Source organism: Poecilia formosa, unplaced genomic scaffold, assembly GCF_000485575.1.
Source record: "Poecilia formosa unplaced genomic scaffold, Poecilia_formosa-5.1.2 Scaffold142, whole genome shotgun sequence".
Lineage (NCBI taxonomy): Eukaryota > Metazoa > Chordata > Actinopteri > Cyprinodontiformes > Poeciliidae > Poecilia > Poecilia formosa.
Window position 1 is genome coordinate 782,654 of NW_006800081.1, and position 14,144 is coordinate 796,797.

The window sequence follows — 14,144 nt, forward strand, 5'->3', positions numbered from 1 at the left end:
ACAAAATAAAAAATATATATATATTTTTATTGTATGGATTCCTTCCAGCTATCCATAAATTATTCACAGGCATTTGGTTGTTTTGGGTTTCAAGGTACATCACCTCAAATTGGAAAATAAATAAATAAATAAATACCCACATGGTTAAAATTAATCTTTATAGAAGTAATTTTCTTAGCGCTTCTTAGTTAAATTTAAAATTTTACCCAATACCTTCAATTAAAAACCAAATTAATTTTTACAAAATACAATGTGTAAAAATGTATAAAATGTATAAAAATCTGAAACGGCAAAACACTGATAATAAACAGTAACTTCCAAAGCATTCTCACAAAATTAACATTAATTTAGGTGTATAACATGATTAGCTTTTTAAAATAAACGCATCAGTAGTTTTCTTCTTTTTACATTTGCATTGTTATTCAGACCCATGCTTGCTGTATGACAACAAGAGCAGCATATCACAAAAAAAAAAAAATAAAATAAATAAATAAATAAATAAATAAAGCTTTGCTGCTCAACAACAGCAATTTCAACCTTTACAAAGTATCTCAGAGTGTTGATACTTCTCGCTCCAACAGACAGAAGTTTTCAACCATCACAACGCTTTGACGTCTCGATCTAACCACGACTTTTTCAATTTTTCAAATTGCTTAAAATCACAACTGCCTGCACATCTGTTTAATATCTTTTTTTTCTACATGTTTCACCCTGGAATTATAAGTACAAAGGTGGATTTTAATTGTTGCGTTATCCTCGCCTCAATTTGTACGAGCCTGGACTAATTTCATTCTGCACTCCTTACATCTTTGATCTCATTTTGTTTGCAGATCTTAGCATGAAAACAACATTATGTTTAATCCAAAAACAACTTACAGAATAGCCTATTAGCAAGGAATATGATTTACACTATACAGCCAAAAGTATTTGCTCTTCCCTTCAAATCAGGTTTTCCATTCACTTGCATGGCCATAGATGCATAAAATCGAGCACATCTTCTGTGAATTGTTACCATGTGCAATAAATCCTTGATTAAAGTTAATAAATATTCCACAGTTAACTTTTAATGACACTGTTACAAAAAGAAAGATTAGCACATACCTGTCTGCATTGTGTCAAAGGTAAAGTTTGGTGCCTTTTTCTAAGAGTTGGGTTTACCCTCTTAGTTCTAGGAAAATAAATCTGTACTACTTCAGGAAACTAAGACATTTTGGGCAATTAAATGCTCCCAACTTTCTAGGAGCAGTTTGGGGATGGCCTCTTTCTGCTGGACAAAGTAAGCACCACAAAGACATGGTTGGGCGAGTTTGGTGCGAAAGAACTCGAACGTCCTTCACAGACAAACAGCCTCTGACATCTACCTGACCGAACAAGCTTGTGATGTTTTTCAGCGGCGTCAATGTCTGACATAATAAATGGCGCTCTTGGAAGTGTCCGCTCTACTACTAAATCTATAAGAACGTCCCCGAAGTTTCCACATGTGTGAAAGAGCATAAGTGAATACTTTTGGTTATATAGTGCTTGTAAAAAGAAATAGAAAACTGATTTTTATTAAAATAATAGTCTTAGGTGTCTCTTTGCCAACACTAAGAGTGGGATCATTACTGGAACTTTGAAGCACTGACTGCAGTGACAATCAGACATCTGAAACAAGCAAATAACACGACTGGCTGCTTGGACAAGCTGTTAACTGGGTCTATGTAGAGCATCAGCATGCTCCCTGCCTTGCTGACGGTGGCTCGGAGTTGGCTGGCTGGATCCCCATCTCACCAACTGGGACAATTATATAAGACTTTCAAGAGACGGTCACGCATGACTGAGCAATGCCAGACTTAACGATGATATCTAACTCACGCTCTTTCCTTATTCTCTTGGCTTGTATAAGTTTTCGAGGGACAGTCGCAGATTTAAAACTTCACTGACACATGCTGCAGCCCACCTAACGTATACTGCACTCCCAGAGGCTTTTTTCAAATTTAATACTGGCCTTTTAGAAGAAACGACTTCAGAGCACAAATGGCAAAATTGCTACTTACCCCAAGCTCTGTGACCAGGATGTCTGTAATGCTGCCCAGAACTGTCACACAGTCAAAAATATTCCAGGCATCTTTGAAATAGTTCTGAACAAATCAAAGAAGAGAGGGAGCGCAAGGGAGGAGAAAGATAGGGGCATAAAACGTCAGAGGGATATTGTGGAAAATGATGTGAAGAAATTTATCAAGGTGGAATAAAACACAGGGGAAAAAAACCCATGAATTTGGAAAGGAAGGCGAGTATGAATAAAGGAAATAAATTAAAATAGAGAAAAGGGTTGTTTAAATAATTCGAGATGAAGAGTAAGTAGAACAGAAAAAGCAGCAGAGAGAGAGAGAAAGAGAGACAGAGAGAGAGAGAGAGAGAGAGAGAGAGAAGCAGAATGGGAAAGTGGCGAAAAAAAAAAAAAGACATGTCAGAATCAGACAAGAACAGATAAAAATTAGATTGGACAAATGGACCATCAGTGACAGTCTACAGGATGGATGGCATGTAGTCAGGTTAAGGACAAATTCTGCTGCAGTGACCATCAAACGTCATAACATCACATACAGAGTATACATGGCTTAAAAATACATAGTTAAAATCAAAGTCTGAAAAAATATCTGGTTTTAATGTGTGTGAAAGGAATCACAGAGCGCTGGTCAAGACAAACAGATGATACTCTGAGCACTTCTTTTTTTCTAGCGGTTGCCTGCAGCCAAACTGTGCATTACACTTAGTGGCAGCTATCAAAATAAACCACCTTGACACACACCTACAAACACAGACACATGTGCTGATAAAGGACATGTCTGAGGAGTGGCATTATTTAGGCTTAAGATGCCCATGTTGACTGTGTTCTGGCCTTCTCACTAAGATTCAAATCCTCTTCTGGTCTAATCACCGCCCTCAGAGTAATCTTTGCTTCTATTTTCATCACCAATATGTCATTCACCCGATTTCGGCTAATTACTACGGTGCTGTTCCCACACTGTCCTTTATCTCCACCGACCATTCGGGCTCAAAATACATCTTGCTCTTTCCTTGCCTTTTTGTTCCACAGTTTCAGCGACTGCACAATTCACCCTTTGATTTTTGTTAGTTTTATTTAAGCAGCCGTGTACGAAAAAGTAAAGCACAACTTTAACTCAGTCGTCTCCACAAAAATGAAAACAATAATGCGGAACAATCAATATGTGTGTTTCTACATCGGGAATCTTTGTTCAGGAATCAGTTTAGGTCCATTTCCACTGTTTCTACAACAGATCTGAATGAATTTGATCAGCATTAGTTATATTAGTTCATTGTAATTTTCAATCTAATCGACTTTAAATTGCCTAGTTAAAGTTAAGGTTTAGGCTTGTAACCTGTTCCCATTAGGATCTTAATGCATTTTCAACATGTGCTAAGAAATACAAGTGGTATTATGTTTGTACTTTTGTACTTTTACAATGCATTTACATCCATATGAAGACAATGTTAACATTAATAACCGAGTTATCCTCAAAAACTCAACAAAAACTCACAAGGGCAGTGTATTTTTACAAAACAAAAGCTCACACACACACATACACTCACCAGAGCCCCAAAGGCAATGATCTTAAGGACACACTCCAAGGAGAAGAGGGAAGTAAACACTATGTTGAGGTTGGCTAAAACTGCTTCGTAGGTGACAGAAGCTCCATCATACTAAACACAAAGACACGCAATAAACTCAATTAGGAATAAATTAAATGCAATAAACAAACATCAGAATCAGTCTGACCTATTCTGTATTGACTAAATGTTTTACATTAAATATTTGAATTTTACACTTTGGCAAAACATCTTATGGTTACCAGAAGATGCAGTTATCTTAAAGTCTATGTTAGTGATTCTAAAAACTAATAATAGTAATAACACCAAGTTCTTCTTTTTGCACGAATTGCACACAAGAATACATTATTTCCAGTGGGCCAAGAGAAGCCCACAGAGGATCTGCGCATCTGATTGGCAGGCCTACCAGAAACATGCAGATACAAAAGTTCCAGCCGGAAAAGAAATTTACACTTTTCACAAATATCATCTCAATAAATTCCCATCTTATAAGTTCTCCTTCAGTGTGAATGTTGATATCATGCTTAAAAGTATAAGTACAGAGAAATACATTGTGATTAGTTTGTATTAGTTGCTCAAAGTAGGTAACATGGTCAAGACGTTTCCAAAATTGAAACTGAAACATGGCTAAACTAGGATTGATGTTATTCCTAGATCCATGGTCTGCATTGCAGACAAAACAAATGGCAAAATCTATTTAAATCACAAAGGCAGCCAAAGTTCTGTTAGTGGTACTGGTAACACTGATAACACCTATGGGGCTATGTCACTGCGTGTAGCTCATTGTTGCTTACCTTCATCATTAGCACCACGGTGTTGAGCGCGATCATAGCCATGATGGTATATTCAAATGGCGGTGACACCACAAACTCCCACATTTTGTACTGGAAGCTCAATTTATTCTGAGGCATGTGGCGTGTCAGAGGCCTGGCGTTGATGGCAAAATCTATACACGCTCTCTGTCCGAGACGAGAGAAAAGTTCTCTGAACTCACAGTAAGAATTCAATTATCATAACGCTAATTTGCGGTGCTGTGTTAGCTTCTTACCTCGTTCTTTTCCAGACTGTATTCCTCCATCATCTTATCTCCTTGTTCTTGGAAGGTGATGATAATGAGAGCAACGAAAATGTTGACGAAGAAGAAGGGGAAGACCACGAAGTACACCACGTAAAAGATGGACATCTCCATCCGATACCCTGGGCTCGGGCCCTGATTCTCATAGGTCGCATCCACTGAATGTTTCAGCACCCTATCGGGGGGAAAAAATCAGGTTATCAAATTAAAGAAAAAACTTTAATTTTCTACTCAATTTTACATAAGTATAAGAGCTTACTGCGGCCACCCCTCTCCAGTGGAAACAGTGAAGAGGGTGAGAAGGGCCCAAGCCACATTGTCATAGTGGAAATCGTATTTCTTCCACTCCCGCTTCTGCGCCCTCACTTCGTTATCACGTTCATACACCAGATATTCGCCTCTGAAAGACACATATTGCATCCTCACTAAGACAAAAAACACTACTTAGGCTTGTTCTCATATGAATATGTCTTTGGACTTCGGTGCATGTCCTCAAGACATCGGAAAGAAACAAAATGACTTCACAGACAAACAGCATCAGGCTGTCATAAAGCACTGGCACTTCCTGACCTGCAGTCGCGCTCAAACTCTTTGGACTCATCAGTGCAGTAAAAGAAACGTCCCTTGAAGAGCTGCACAGCTACCACAGCAAAGATGAACATGAAGAGTAGGTAGACAATCAGGATGTTCAGGACGTTCTTCAGTGAGTTCACCACACAGTCAAACACAGCCTGATCACGGAAAAACAGAAAGAAGTAGAGATGCCGTTTACATTTAGCATAAATCTGTAACTTGTATTCTTTCTCTTGCCAAATAGAACAGCTATGATACACCCGTTTTTGAGTTTGATTAGTTAGGTGGACACACCTTGAGCTTTGGAAGCCGTTTAATGGTCTTCAGAGGACGCAACACTCGTAGAACCCTCAAAGATTTGATAGTGCTGATGTCTTTTCCTTTACTGCTACCCCTACAGATGGACACGTAGACAAGCGCACACATCAATTAAACAGTATAAGAGCAATACAACAGCCTTAGCCTTCTGCATACCAAAATGACCGTGTGCAGCCATTTTTTAAATTTTTTTCTTTTGTTCGGCACTGATTCGAGTTAGCTCGCAATGAGTAACTGCGTCAGGGTTAAATACATAGCAACACATGCAGCATTGCTATAATATTATTACACTACTACCTTGCTTCTAAGTGTGGCTTTGGCATTGTAGCTACATGCTAGAGTTAGGTGTCTGTTCAAAACTATAGTACATGCTATCAATCCTGTCTTAACACTGTTGTTTAACTCTATTCGCTAAACACTTTGCAATGTATTTCAATGCTTTACACATGTGGCTATAGCCTTGGCTTGCACATGCCCAGCCAATGGTAAAATCTATTCATGCTGCATTGAAACCTTGCTTCCATGCTGAAAGATTTTCCTTTTTCTTTTCAGCAGCAGCCAGAGTGATGGAGAAGGGTATATTTTGGAGAATTATTTCTGGAGAGTTTTGTGCGGTGTGGACTTTGCTAGACATAAATAAGTCTTCAGAAAGTGTCACTCTGTCATAGTAGATATATATTTTTTTTAAATATCAGATACACATCTCTCCCATATATTCATCTTTTGAATATATGGGAACATATATGTTTGAACATCAAAAGGCAGACTAGCTGCCTTTTGATGTTCAAACAACATCGACTATTATATTCAGGGGCTCTCAGCCTTGGTCTTCATGAGTACCAAGACAAACCTTGGTGAAAACCTAACACTAAATCCAAGTCATGCTCTTCTACATACACAATATGAAATTTAAGAACTACAAACATGATATGTTACATTAATTAGACTGCAATTATGCATTAGGGGAATCCTAATGTGAGCTGATTATGAGCTGGGAAACTTTACAGTAGTTTAAAAAGCTCTTTTAGCTCTCGCCAAAGATGTTTCTTTTATTTTTCGTTTTCACCACACTTGACAATTAGGGTGAAAAGACGAAGTTTAAAGGTTACCAAAGCGACAGCAGCTGTTTACACAACTGCCAACTTCTTCCAGCTGTCAGGCCAGATGGCAGTCTGCTGGTAGTTATATACAAATTTCTGACTTGTGTGCAAGACTGCACAAGTGTGCATGCTGCGCTGAGCTTTCACTCTTCACAACAAATTTAGATTTTTTATTTTTTTTTTACAACATTCTCACCCCTTTAATAATAATAATAAAAAATGGCAATAAGTCAAATTGCAGACATTTGTTGGGTGTCTGTCTGTCTTTTCCTCACTGATTCTGTCTTGCTTTAAACCTTCCATGAGTGCCTAATGTCGCGTCGCAGCACTGTGATCCGACTGACACACGATGCAGGTTAAAATGAGGTTAACATGTGTTTGGAGCTGAGTTATTTCATGGTGAAAGGTACACGTTTCAGAGGTGATGAGGGATGAATGAGTAGAAGAACTGAGTGTGACGTGAAGAACAGATGCCGAGAGTGCAGAAGGAAATGAAGAGGAGAAAGACTTAGCAAGACAGAGAACTTTACCCGCCGCCGCTGTTGGTGATCCGAAGGAAGAGATGAGTGAGAAGTGAAAGACAGCAAGAGTAAGGGGAAGAGACGACAAAAAGACAAAGGGCGGGAGAGAGACACCGGATGGGACATAGAGAAAGGAGGTAATACATCCATATGAGAGACAGAGTTAGAAAAAAATACGAGGACATAAGGATTGCTCTTCATTCGGTAAGCTTTCAAAGTAACATACCCCTGCTGCAAAAGCAAACATGCACATAAACATTTCACAAGCATATTTCTAAACAAACGATAAACAAATATGTTCATTAAAATTTCCTTTAAAGGTCACCACTAAAGTTCAGTAATAAGGCATGCCTGACTAAATGGTTGCTAAAAACCGAAAACAAATTTGAATCCCTATTTATAGACACTTTTTCAACACTTAATATTAACATGTTATGAAATAAAACCAAATGTGTTTCTTTTACATTGGTCTGAGCTCTGACTTCAGTCTCGACAAGAACCTCGGGTTGACATTGGAAATAACCAGGACAGCCACAATTGCGACAAACGACACTGCAGCTCTCAGACCTGACTGATTGGATTAAAGGAGCGATAAACATCTCAAACAAGACTACCGATCCTTTCTGGAGTGCTGCTCGATTTCCAGAAATCAAATTAAGGTGCTATCTTGATGGGTGCAAGTCTGGTCTGACTGGTTCCCATCTACCTAATACTCATTAGAGTTGTAAACCACAATTGCGGTTTAGCCTGATTAATTGGATAATTCACTTCTCAGCTAAAACCCTGTCTGACTGTCCGTACATGAATTCATACATTTGCATCGAAAGCAACTTTGAGAGACAAAAATAAAAAAAATAAAAAAATGCAAACACAAAACCTCACTCACGTGAAATGCAAACAGCTTAAATGATCCAGTTAATGATATGCATTGATCTATTTTGTACACATATAGAAAGACAAATCAATTACACTGAAACACAGGGCAGGACAGGGTGCAGGTAAAAAGATAACACACATAAAGATGAATCAGAGAGAATGACCCAGGAAAAAAGCCAGTCTTCTAAATGGAGCACCACCACTGAAGCCCCTGTATTGATCATATTTTGATTTTTGAACAGTTGAAGCTTTGGAAAAAATAAGGTTTGGTCATGGGAAATCAAAATTAATGGCATTTAGCAAATAAATAAATAAAAATAGTGGTAGAAAATGTCAATTTGAAATAAATTGAGGGTGTGAATCCGAGTATTAAAAGGGGTAAAAGTATCCCAAAAGAGTCGAGTAATTTAGCACAATAACTCTGGACTGACTGAACCGTTAACTGTTATGTTGCTACCATTTGCCACAGCTAAGAGACAACATCAACTAAGACACTTCACAGTGATTGGCTTAGCACTATACAAGTTGAGTGAACGTATGAAATAACACAAATATTGTCTAATTCCACTGACTCTGTGTTTATACCCAGAGTAGCACTTAAACTCTAAGTTAACTCACTTACAAACTATTTTTGCTTCATCCCAGCCATGCAGATTAGGTAGAATTGAAAATACCTGCTTTGTTGAGGAGAAGGGCATGGAAGCCAAGTTCAGAATGACCTGGCCTGGCTTTGCATTGGGCCCACTTTAAGTTTAGAACGCCCTGGGCACTAAAGGGTTACAGGTGCAAAGGGTGGTCCTCCCCTCTCACAGGGTAAAAATCGGGTTGGTTAGGAAGGATGCAGGGGCACTATTTTCTACTAAATGCTTGAGTGTAAAGCAGGTGGAGGAGATGCTTTGAAGGAAGAGTTGCTTGAAAATAAATAAGGGTTTCAAAAATATAAGATGGACTGGAGAGAGAAAGTGGAAAATAGCCAAATGTCAAGGAAGGACAGGCAACAAATAGGTAAAAAATGGTTAACTGAGGAAAGGGTACAAGATAATGTACATGACTCGATGGTCGGGACAGGAGAAAAAGCAAAACAGAACACCAGGAAGGAATGGAGAGGAAAACAAAGAACCATGGAAAGCTAAAGAGGAGTACGAGAGGCTGCACTCCGAGGTACAGCTGAATTTAAGAAATGGGACATGATGAGGTGCAGGAACAAGGAAGGGAGAGGGAGAGGAGGGAGACTTACGTGAAGGCGAAGGCCACCAGAGCACCACTAACCACTATAAAGTCAAGGATGTTCCACAAGTCCCGAAAATAAGAGCCCTGGTGCAAGACCAAGCCCAGATCCACCATCTAGAAGAGAGACACAGTTCATAAGCAGTTTGTACTTGAAACTAATAACAGAATTTAAAAAAAAATGCTAGTTTGACAGTTTGTTTTACCTTTATCAGCATCTCAAACGTGAAAACTCCAGTAAACACATAGTCGAAATAGCGAAGCACCTGTGGAATGAAAAATAAAGATCTAAGGAAGGAGAATAGTTGTGCCAAGGCAAACAAAAAACAACAAAAAAACAAAAACAGAAATCTATATCCACAAAATCTTTAAGACAAAAGGAACTCAAAATGATTATATAATGATATGATTATATAATAAAAAAAAGATGACTCGTCTGAACTGTCCTCCCTAAAAACTATAATTTAATTACTGGTCAGATGTTTAAATTACTAGGCCAGAAAACATGTAGAAGGAAAACCAGGGACAAAAGGAAACATAAAAAAAGAAAGTGACATACATTAATATCTTCCACAGAATTGGTAGAAAAATGTCTGTTAACTTTCTTACATTGTTTCGAGGTGATTCAGGCCAGACAGGATCTTCAGCAGCCAAAGCGATACTGCTCATAGCAATGACCAACAGGATACACATCTCAAAGTAGCGTAGGGTACAAATGTAGTGGCACGCCCGCCGAAAGCTAGAAGGACACGACATTGGTTCCTGTTTAACTGAAATGCATGATGTTTTCTACTTCTGAAACAAAGGACTAACTTTAAGAGTTTAATAAATGCATCATTTGTATCATCCTGTTCATGCAAAGTTTTGATTAATGCGTGCTTAAAGCTTCTCTTACGGGTTCGTAGTGGATAAGATGAACATGGAGCTATATGGAGGCATGGGTCTGGGGCCTCCTTCACCTCCCTTATCATCATCGTCATCCTTGTCCTCCTTTGCCGGTAGAGGCTCAGTGTTCGCATTTTTATTGACTGAATCATAAGTCGAGAAAATAAAGTTTTGGTTGGGATTGGTTGGTAGTTTTTTTTTTTTTTTTCATTTTCAATTAGGCAGTTTTTTGTTTTTTTTCTGGCCTACCTTGAAGAATAGCGTTAATAGATGGGAAAATTGGCATGTCCACTGACGTGTAGTCAGGGTGAGGCAGCCTGATCACACTGTGCGCCCGATGATGGCCGATGTTGCCGTAGCTGTCCAGTGTGACTAAACTTCCATGAGTGCCACTGTTAGCAAGATGGAGAGCCGATCCGAAGCCAGGGGCTAATGCGTAATTGGCAACTGGGTTAGAACAACTTTGGCCAGGTGGAGAAGAGCCTGAGACCAGCTTGGTGTTCATTAGGTTGTCCATATCTTCACTGTACTGGCTATTCTGCCTGGAGAGGCTCTTTTGGATGGGTCGAGTGGTAGAGAGGTTTGGGACACTGCAATCCCTAGGAAAAAGTCATTGAATAATTAAAAAGGTGGCGGACTGATGAAAATATTACCAAAGCTGAGAAGTAAATAAAAAAGAGGGCATTTGTTTGTGGTCTGAGGACGTCAGAGCACAGTGGAAACACTGAAGAGATACTTACCTCCTTCTGTGCTGGCACATCCTCCTCCCCTCTCCCTCTGACTGATTGCCATGTCGACTTCTTTTTGGCCTCCTCTCGCCACCTTCACTGGCTCCCTGATGGTCTCCTCCGTCTCCAGCTCCGTTCATCCCCTTACTCTTATGCCTCCCTGATTTTCCGGCTCCTCCTCCACCCTCCTCCCCGTCCTCTGCATTCTTTCGATGTGACCTCGTCCTCCTGTGCTCCGACTGCCCTCCCCCTCGACTGCCACTCCGGTTGTGGTGATGGCGCCTGGGTGGCCTCTCTTCTGAGCCCGGACCTGGAATGACTGTTGCGTCCAACCGGACATGAGACTTGTGGTGATGCTCACCTTTGCGACTCCGCCTGCTCTCAGTGGACTCTCCTCGGTCCAGGAGAGCCCTGGGTTGGCCCGAACCACCCCCGCCTCCCACTCCTACTTGACCGTGTTGGTCTTGCAGCTGCGTTTGTTTGTGGAGCTCGTCGGAGGAATGGTGCTGGGTAATACAGAGGTCCGAATTGTTGGCAGTGGTCTTGTTGGTGTTGTTGTTTCGGTTCTCACGGGGATCGACGACTAACGGTCGATCCAGGTGAGTTTTCATGTCGGGGCGGACGTGACGGGCGAAGTTGACCTACAAGAAGATATGAGGACACAAAAATAAAATATAAAAAAAAACAGATGATGGAAAGGAATGAACACAGGGAGCAAAGAAGAGTTAAAGAACAAGAAATTTCATTTTCTAATCAGATTTGAAGTGCAAATTGATATATATATATATATATATATATATAAAAATGCCAGCCAGCTTGTGTACGCTGATAGCACAAGTCTAAGGGTTAGTTTACGCCTGGTCCTTTACATTGTTTTGTTCTTCCCTCCCTGTCCTTGCCTTCCAGCGATCATCAGGGTCCAGCTCGTTATAGAGGGCCTCACGACTGGATGCCAGCGTCTGCTTCCTCAGCTCTTTGGTTCGCTGTTCCCATACTGATTTATTGACACCCTTGTGGTTCTTCTGCTGTTCCTTGCTGCAGGTAAACAAAGGAGGAGAAGAGAGCGTTGTTAGCATCGAGAGCCTTTGCTAGGCTGCACTTTGTGAAAACATAACACTTAAATATATGAAGATGACATGAAAATCAACACCAAAAATGTAGGTACGTAAAGTAGCAAGGGCGTAATGACACAGTGGGGCCCACAGACATTTACGGGACGTTTTGGTTAGGTCTATAAAAACAGGGGAGGTTCCAACAAAACGTAGCTACTGCTGTCTACACAGGTTGCCAAAGTGAAGGCCAGTTTGGCCTTACTTACTGAACCATGTGTGGACACAAACGGAGGATAAATCTGAGGCAAGGTCTGAAATTATTGTCCACAACTGACACAACCTGCTTACACGCAATTTGTAAAATGAATAAATAAAAAAAATAAAATAAAATAAAATAAAAAAATGTTGTGTAGTTGTCAGTAGTCAGTATTACCCTCGTTGTAGAAAACTGTCTGGACAGCTGCAGTTTGGAAAAAGATAAATAAGTTTGGCACTGAGACACTAGCTAACATCTAGCGATAGCAGACCCAAGACCAAAGTAGTTGCCATATCTCAAAGATGTTCCTTCGAAGGCTACTTGATGAATCTTGATATATCATTCATTTTCACATTAAATTTTCATGAAAAAGAAATACTAATTTAATATACTGAATTTTAAATATAAATTATTTTTATACCATATATTTTCAGTGTTACTGCACGGTGGGGCAGTAACAAAGTTCTAGGTTCGAATCCTGGTGTGGGATCTTGCTGCACAGAGTTTGCATATTCTCCCGATGCAAGTTGGTTCTCTCAGGGTACTCTGGTTTGCGCTAGCTAGGCTATAACCAGGTGCTGTAGCTCTATCAGCAAACTCTGGAAGAAGCTTTGCACTAGCAGAAGATTCCAAGTGCTTTTTACCAAAACCATCCATCCATTTTCTTTACACCCTTGTCCCTTAGTGAGTTCGAGAGGGTTGCTGGTGCCTATCTCCAGCTAACGTACCGGGCAAAAATCGCGGTACACCCTGGACAGGTTGCCAGTCTGTCGCAGTACCAAAACTAATAAATGCAAAATGGAAAATGCACTGAACACATTTCCCACTGCTATCACAAGGGCAAAAAATATATATCTGTGCATCCCAGCCACAAGAAAAAGAATCTTCAGCACTGCAGGTGACATTGTTAACCACCTGCGCAAAAGAGACCTTTTTTTATTTTTGTAAAATTTTGTATTTGTTGTTTCATACTTAGATGAGAATGGAACAACCCACAAATGGTGGAACAACCCACAAACATGATTTGACTGTTTTCTCCCCCATCATGGTGGTTATTATTTAAATAAATGTATTTTCTGAACATAGTATGCTGTCATTCTGCTCTTCTGTTATAAGTTTGAGGAAATAAATCACCGCCGCACTTGGAGGCACTCTCGGGGAAAAATAAAAGCTTTGCTTGCCACTGGAAAGAGCTTGTGCGCATCCTTATAAACTACATGAAAACTTTTTTTCCGTGGCCTGCATCTTTTGGCTTAAACAAAGCATTGTTATCAACTAAGATGTCACTCATTGTCCCCCCTCAAAAATTGCTCTTAAACAAACAACCGGTGGGCTCAGACTATCATCAATGTTTGATTAAATTCGTCCAATCGCCCAAATTTGGTTGACTGTTTCTGACTACCTCAACTCACTGTTCCATATTTTCATGATTTTCCACAACGGAAGAACTTTGAATGTTGCCTGCTGCAGGTAATAGACCGACTACCGATAACAACTCCACAGAACACAGAGTTTGAAATAGCAATCAACCAAAGCGAGATCATTAAAGCTATGCCCCCAGAATCGCCACTGAGTTGACCGAATGAGTTATTAGTGACCACCTCCTTTCTTACCCTCCAAAACTACAAACGTTTACTCCATTGTCTCTTAGGGCCAGCAGTCAACCACAGTAAAGCAATAGCAGTGCTGCGTGGAGCAGGCAACAACAACAACAACAACAACAAAAAAGAACCTGTAACACAAATAAGCCAACGTAAAAACAGCTAACGAAAGCCTGAAATGTCAGTTTTAAAGGAAAGTTAAATAACGAAGGTAAGAAAGGAAAGGAAGCTGTTCTAAAAAAAAAAACAAGAAAAAAAACAAAACAAGGAATGGTTGTAAAGTCAAACAGAAGGAATTCAGAAATGAATTAACAAATAAA

The 14,144-nt window shown here is 39.8% G+C and overlaps 1 protein-coding gene across 34 annotated transcripts in view; it reads right to left on the reverse strand.

Annotated features, from left to right (window-relative positions):
• cacna1aa (calcium channel, voltage-dependent, P/Q type, alpha 1A subunit, a) overlaps window positions 1-14,144 on the reverse strand; it is an 83,387-nt gene that overhangs the window by 27,883 nt on the left and 41,360 nt on the right. For 18 of the 34 annotated variants that reach the window (XM_016676834.1, XM_016676821.1, XM_016676819.1 and 15 more), the window contains 15 exons: window positions 11,785-11,950; window positions 10,928-11,556; window positions 10,437-10,786; window positions 10,198-10,330; window positions 9,912-10,041; window positions 9,509-9,568; window positions 9,313-9,419; window positions 7,209-7,217; window positions 5,555-5,654; window positions 5,258-5,418; window positions 4,947-5,087; window positions 4,661-4,862; window positions 4,407-4,571; window positions 3,595-3,705; window positions 2,037-2,120 (listed from right to left, as the gene is read on the reverse strand). In XM_016676834.1, coding sequence (XP_016532320.1) covers window positions 2,037-2,120; window positions 3,595-3,705; window positions 4,407-4,571; window positions 4,661-4,862; window positions 4,947-5,087; window positions 5,258-5,418; window positions 5,555-5,654; window positions 7,209-7,217; window positions 9,313-9,419; window positions 9,509-9,568; window positions 9,912-10,041; window positions 10,198-10,330; window positions 10,437-10,786; window positions 10,928-11,556; window positions 11,785-11,950 — 2,548 coding nt within the window. The remainder of the gene's footprint in view (window positions 1-2,036; window positions 2,121-3,594; window positions 3,706-4,406; window positions 4,572-4,660; window positions 4,863-4,946; window positions 5,088-5,257; window positions 5,419-5,554; window positions 5,655-7,208; window positions 7,218-9,312; window positions 9,420-9,508; window positions 9,569-9,911; window positions 10,042-10,197; window positions 10,331-10,436; window positions 10,787-10,927; window positions 11,557-11,784; window positions 11,951-14,144) is intronic. The other 16 variants (XM_016676827.1, XM_016676825.1, XM_016676826.1 and 13 more) reach the window with 3 other exon arrangements.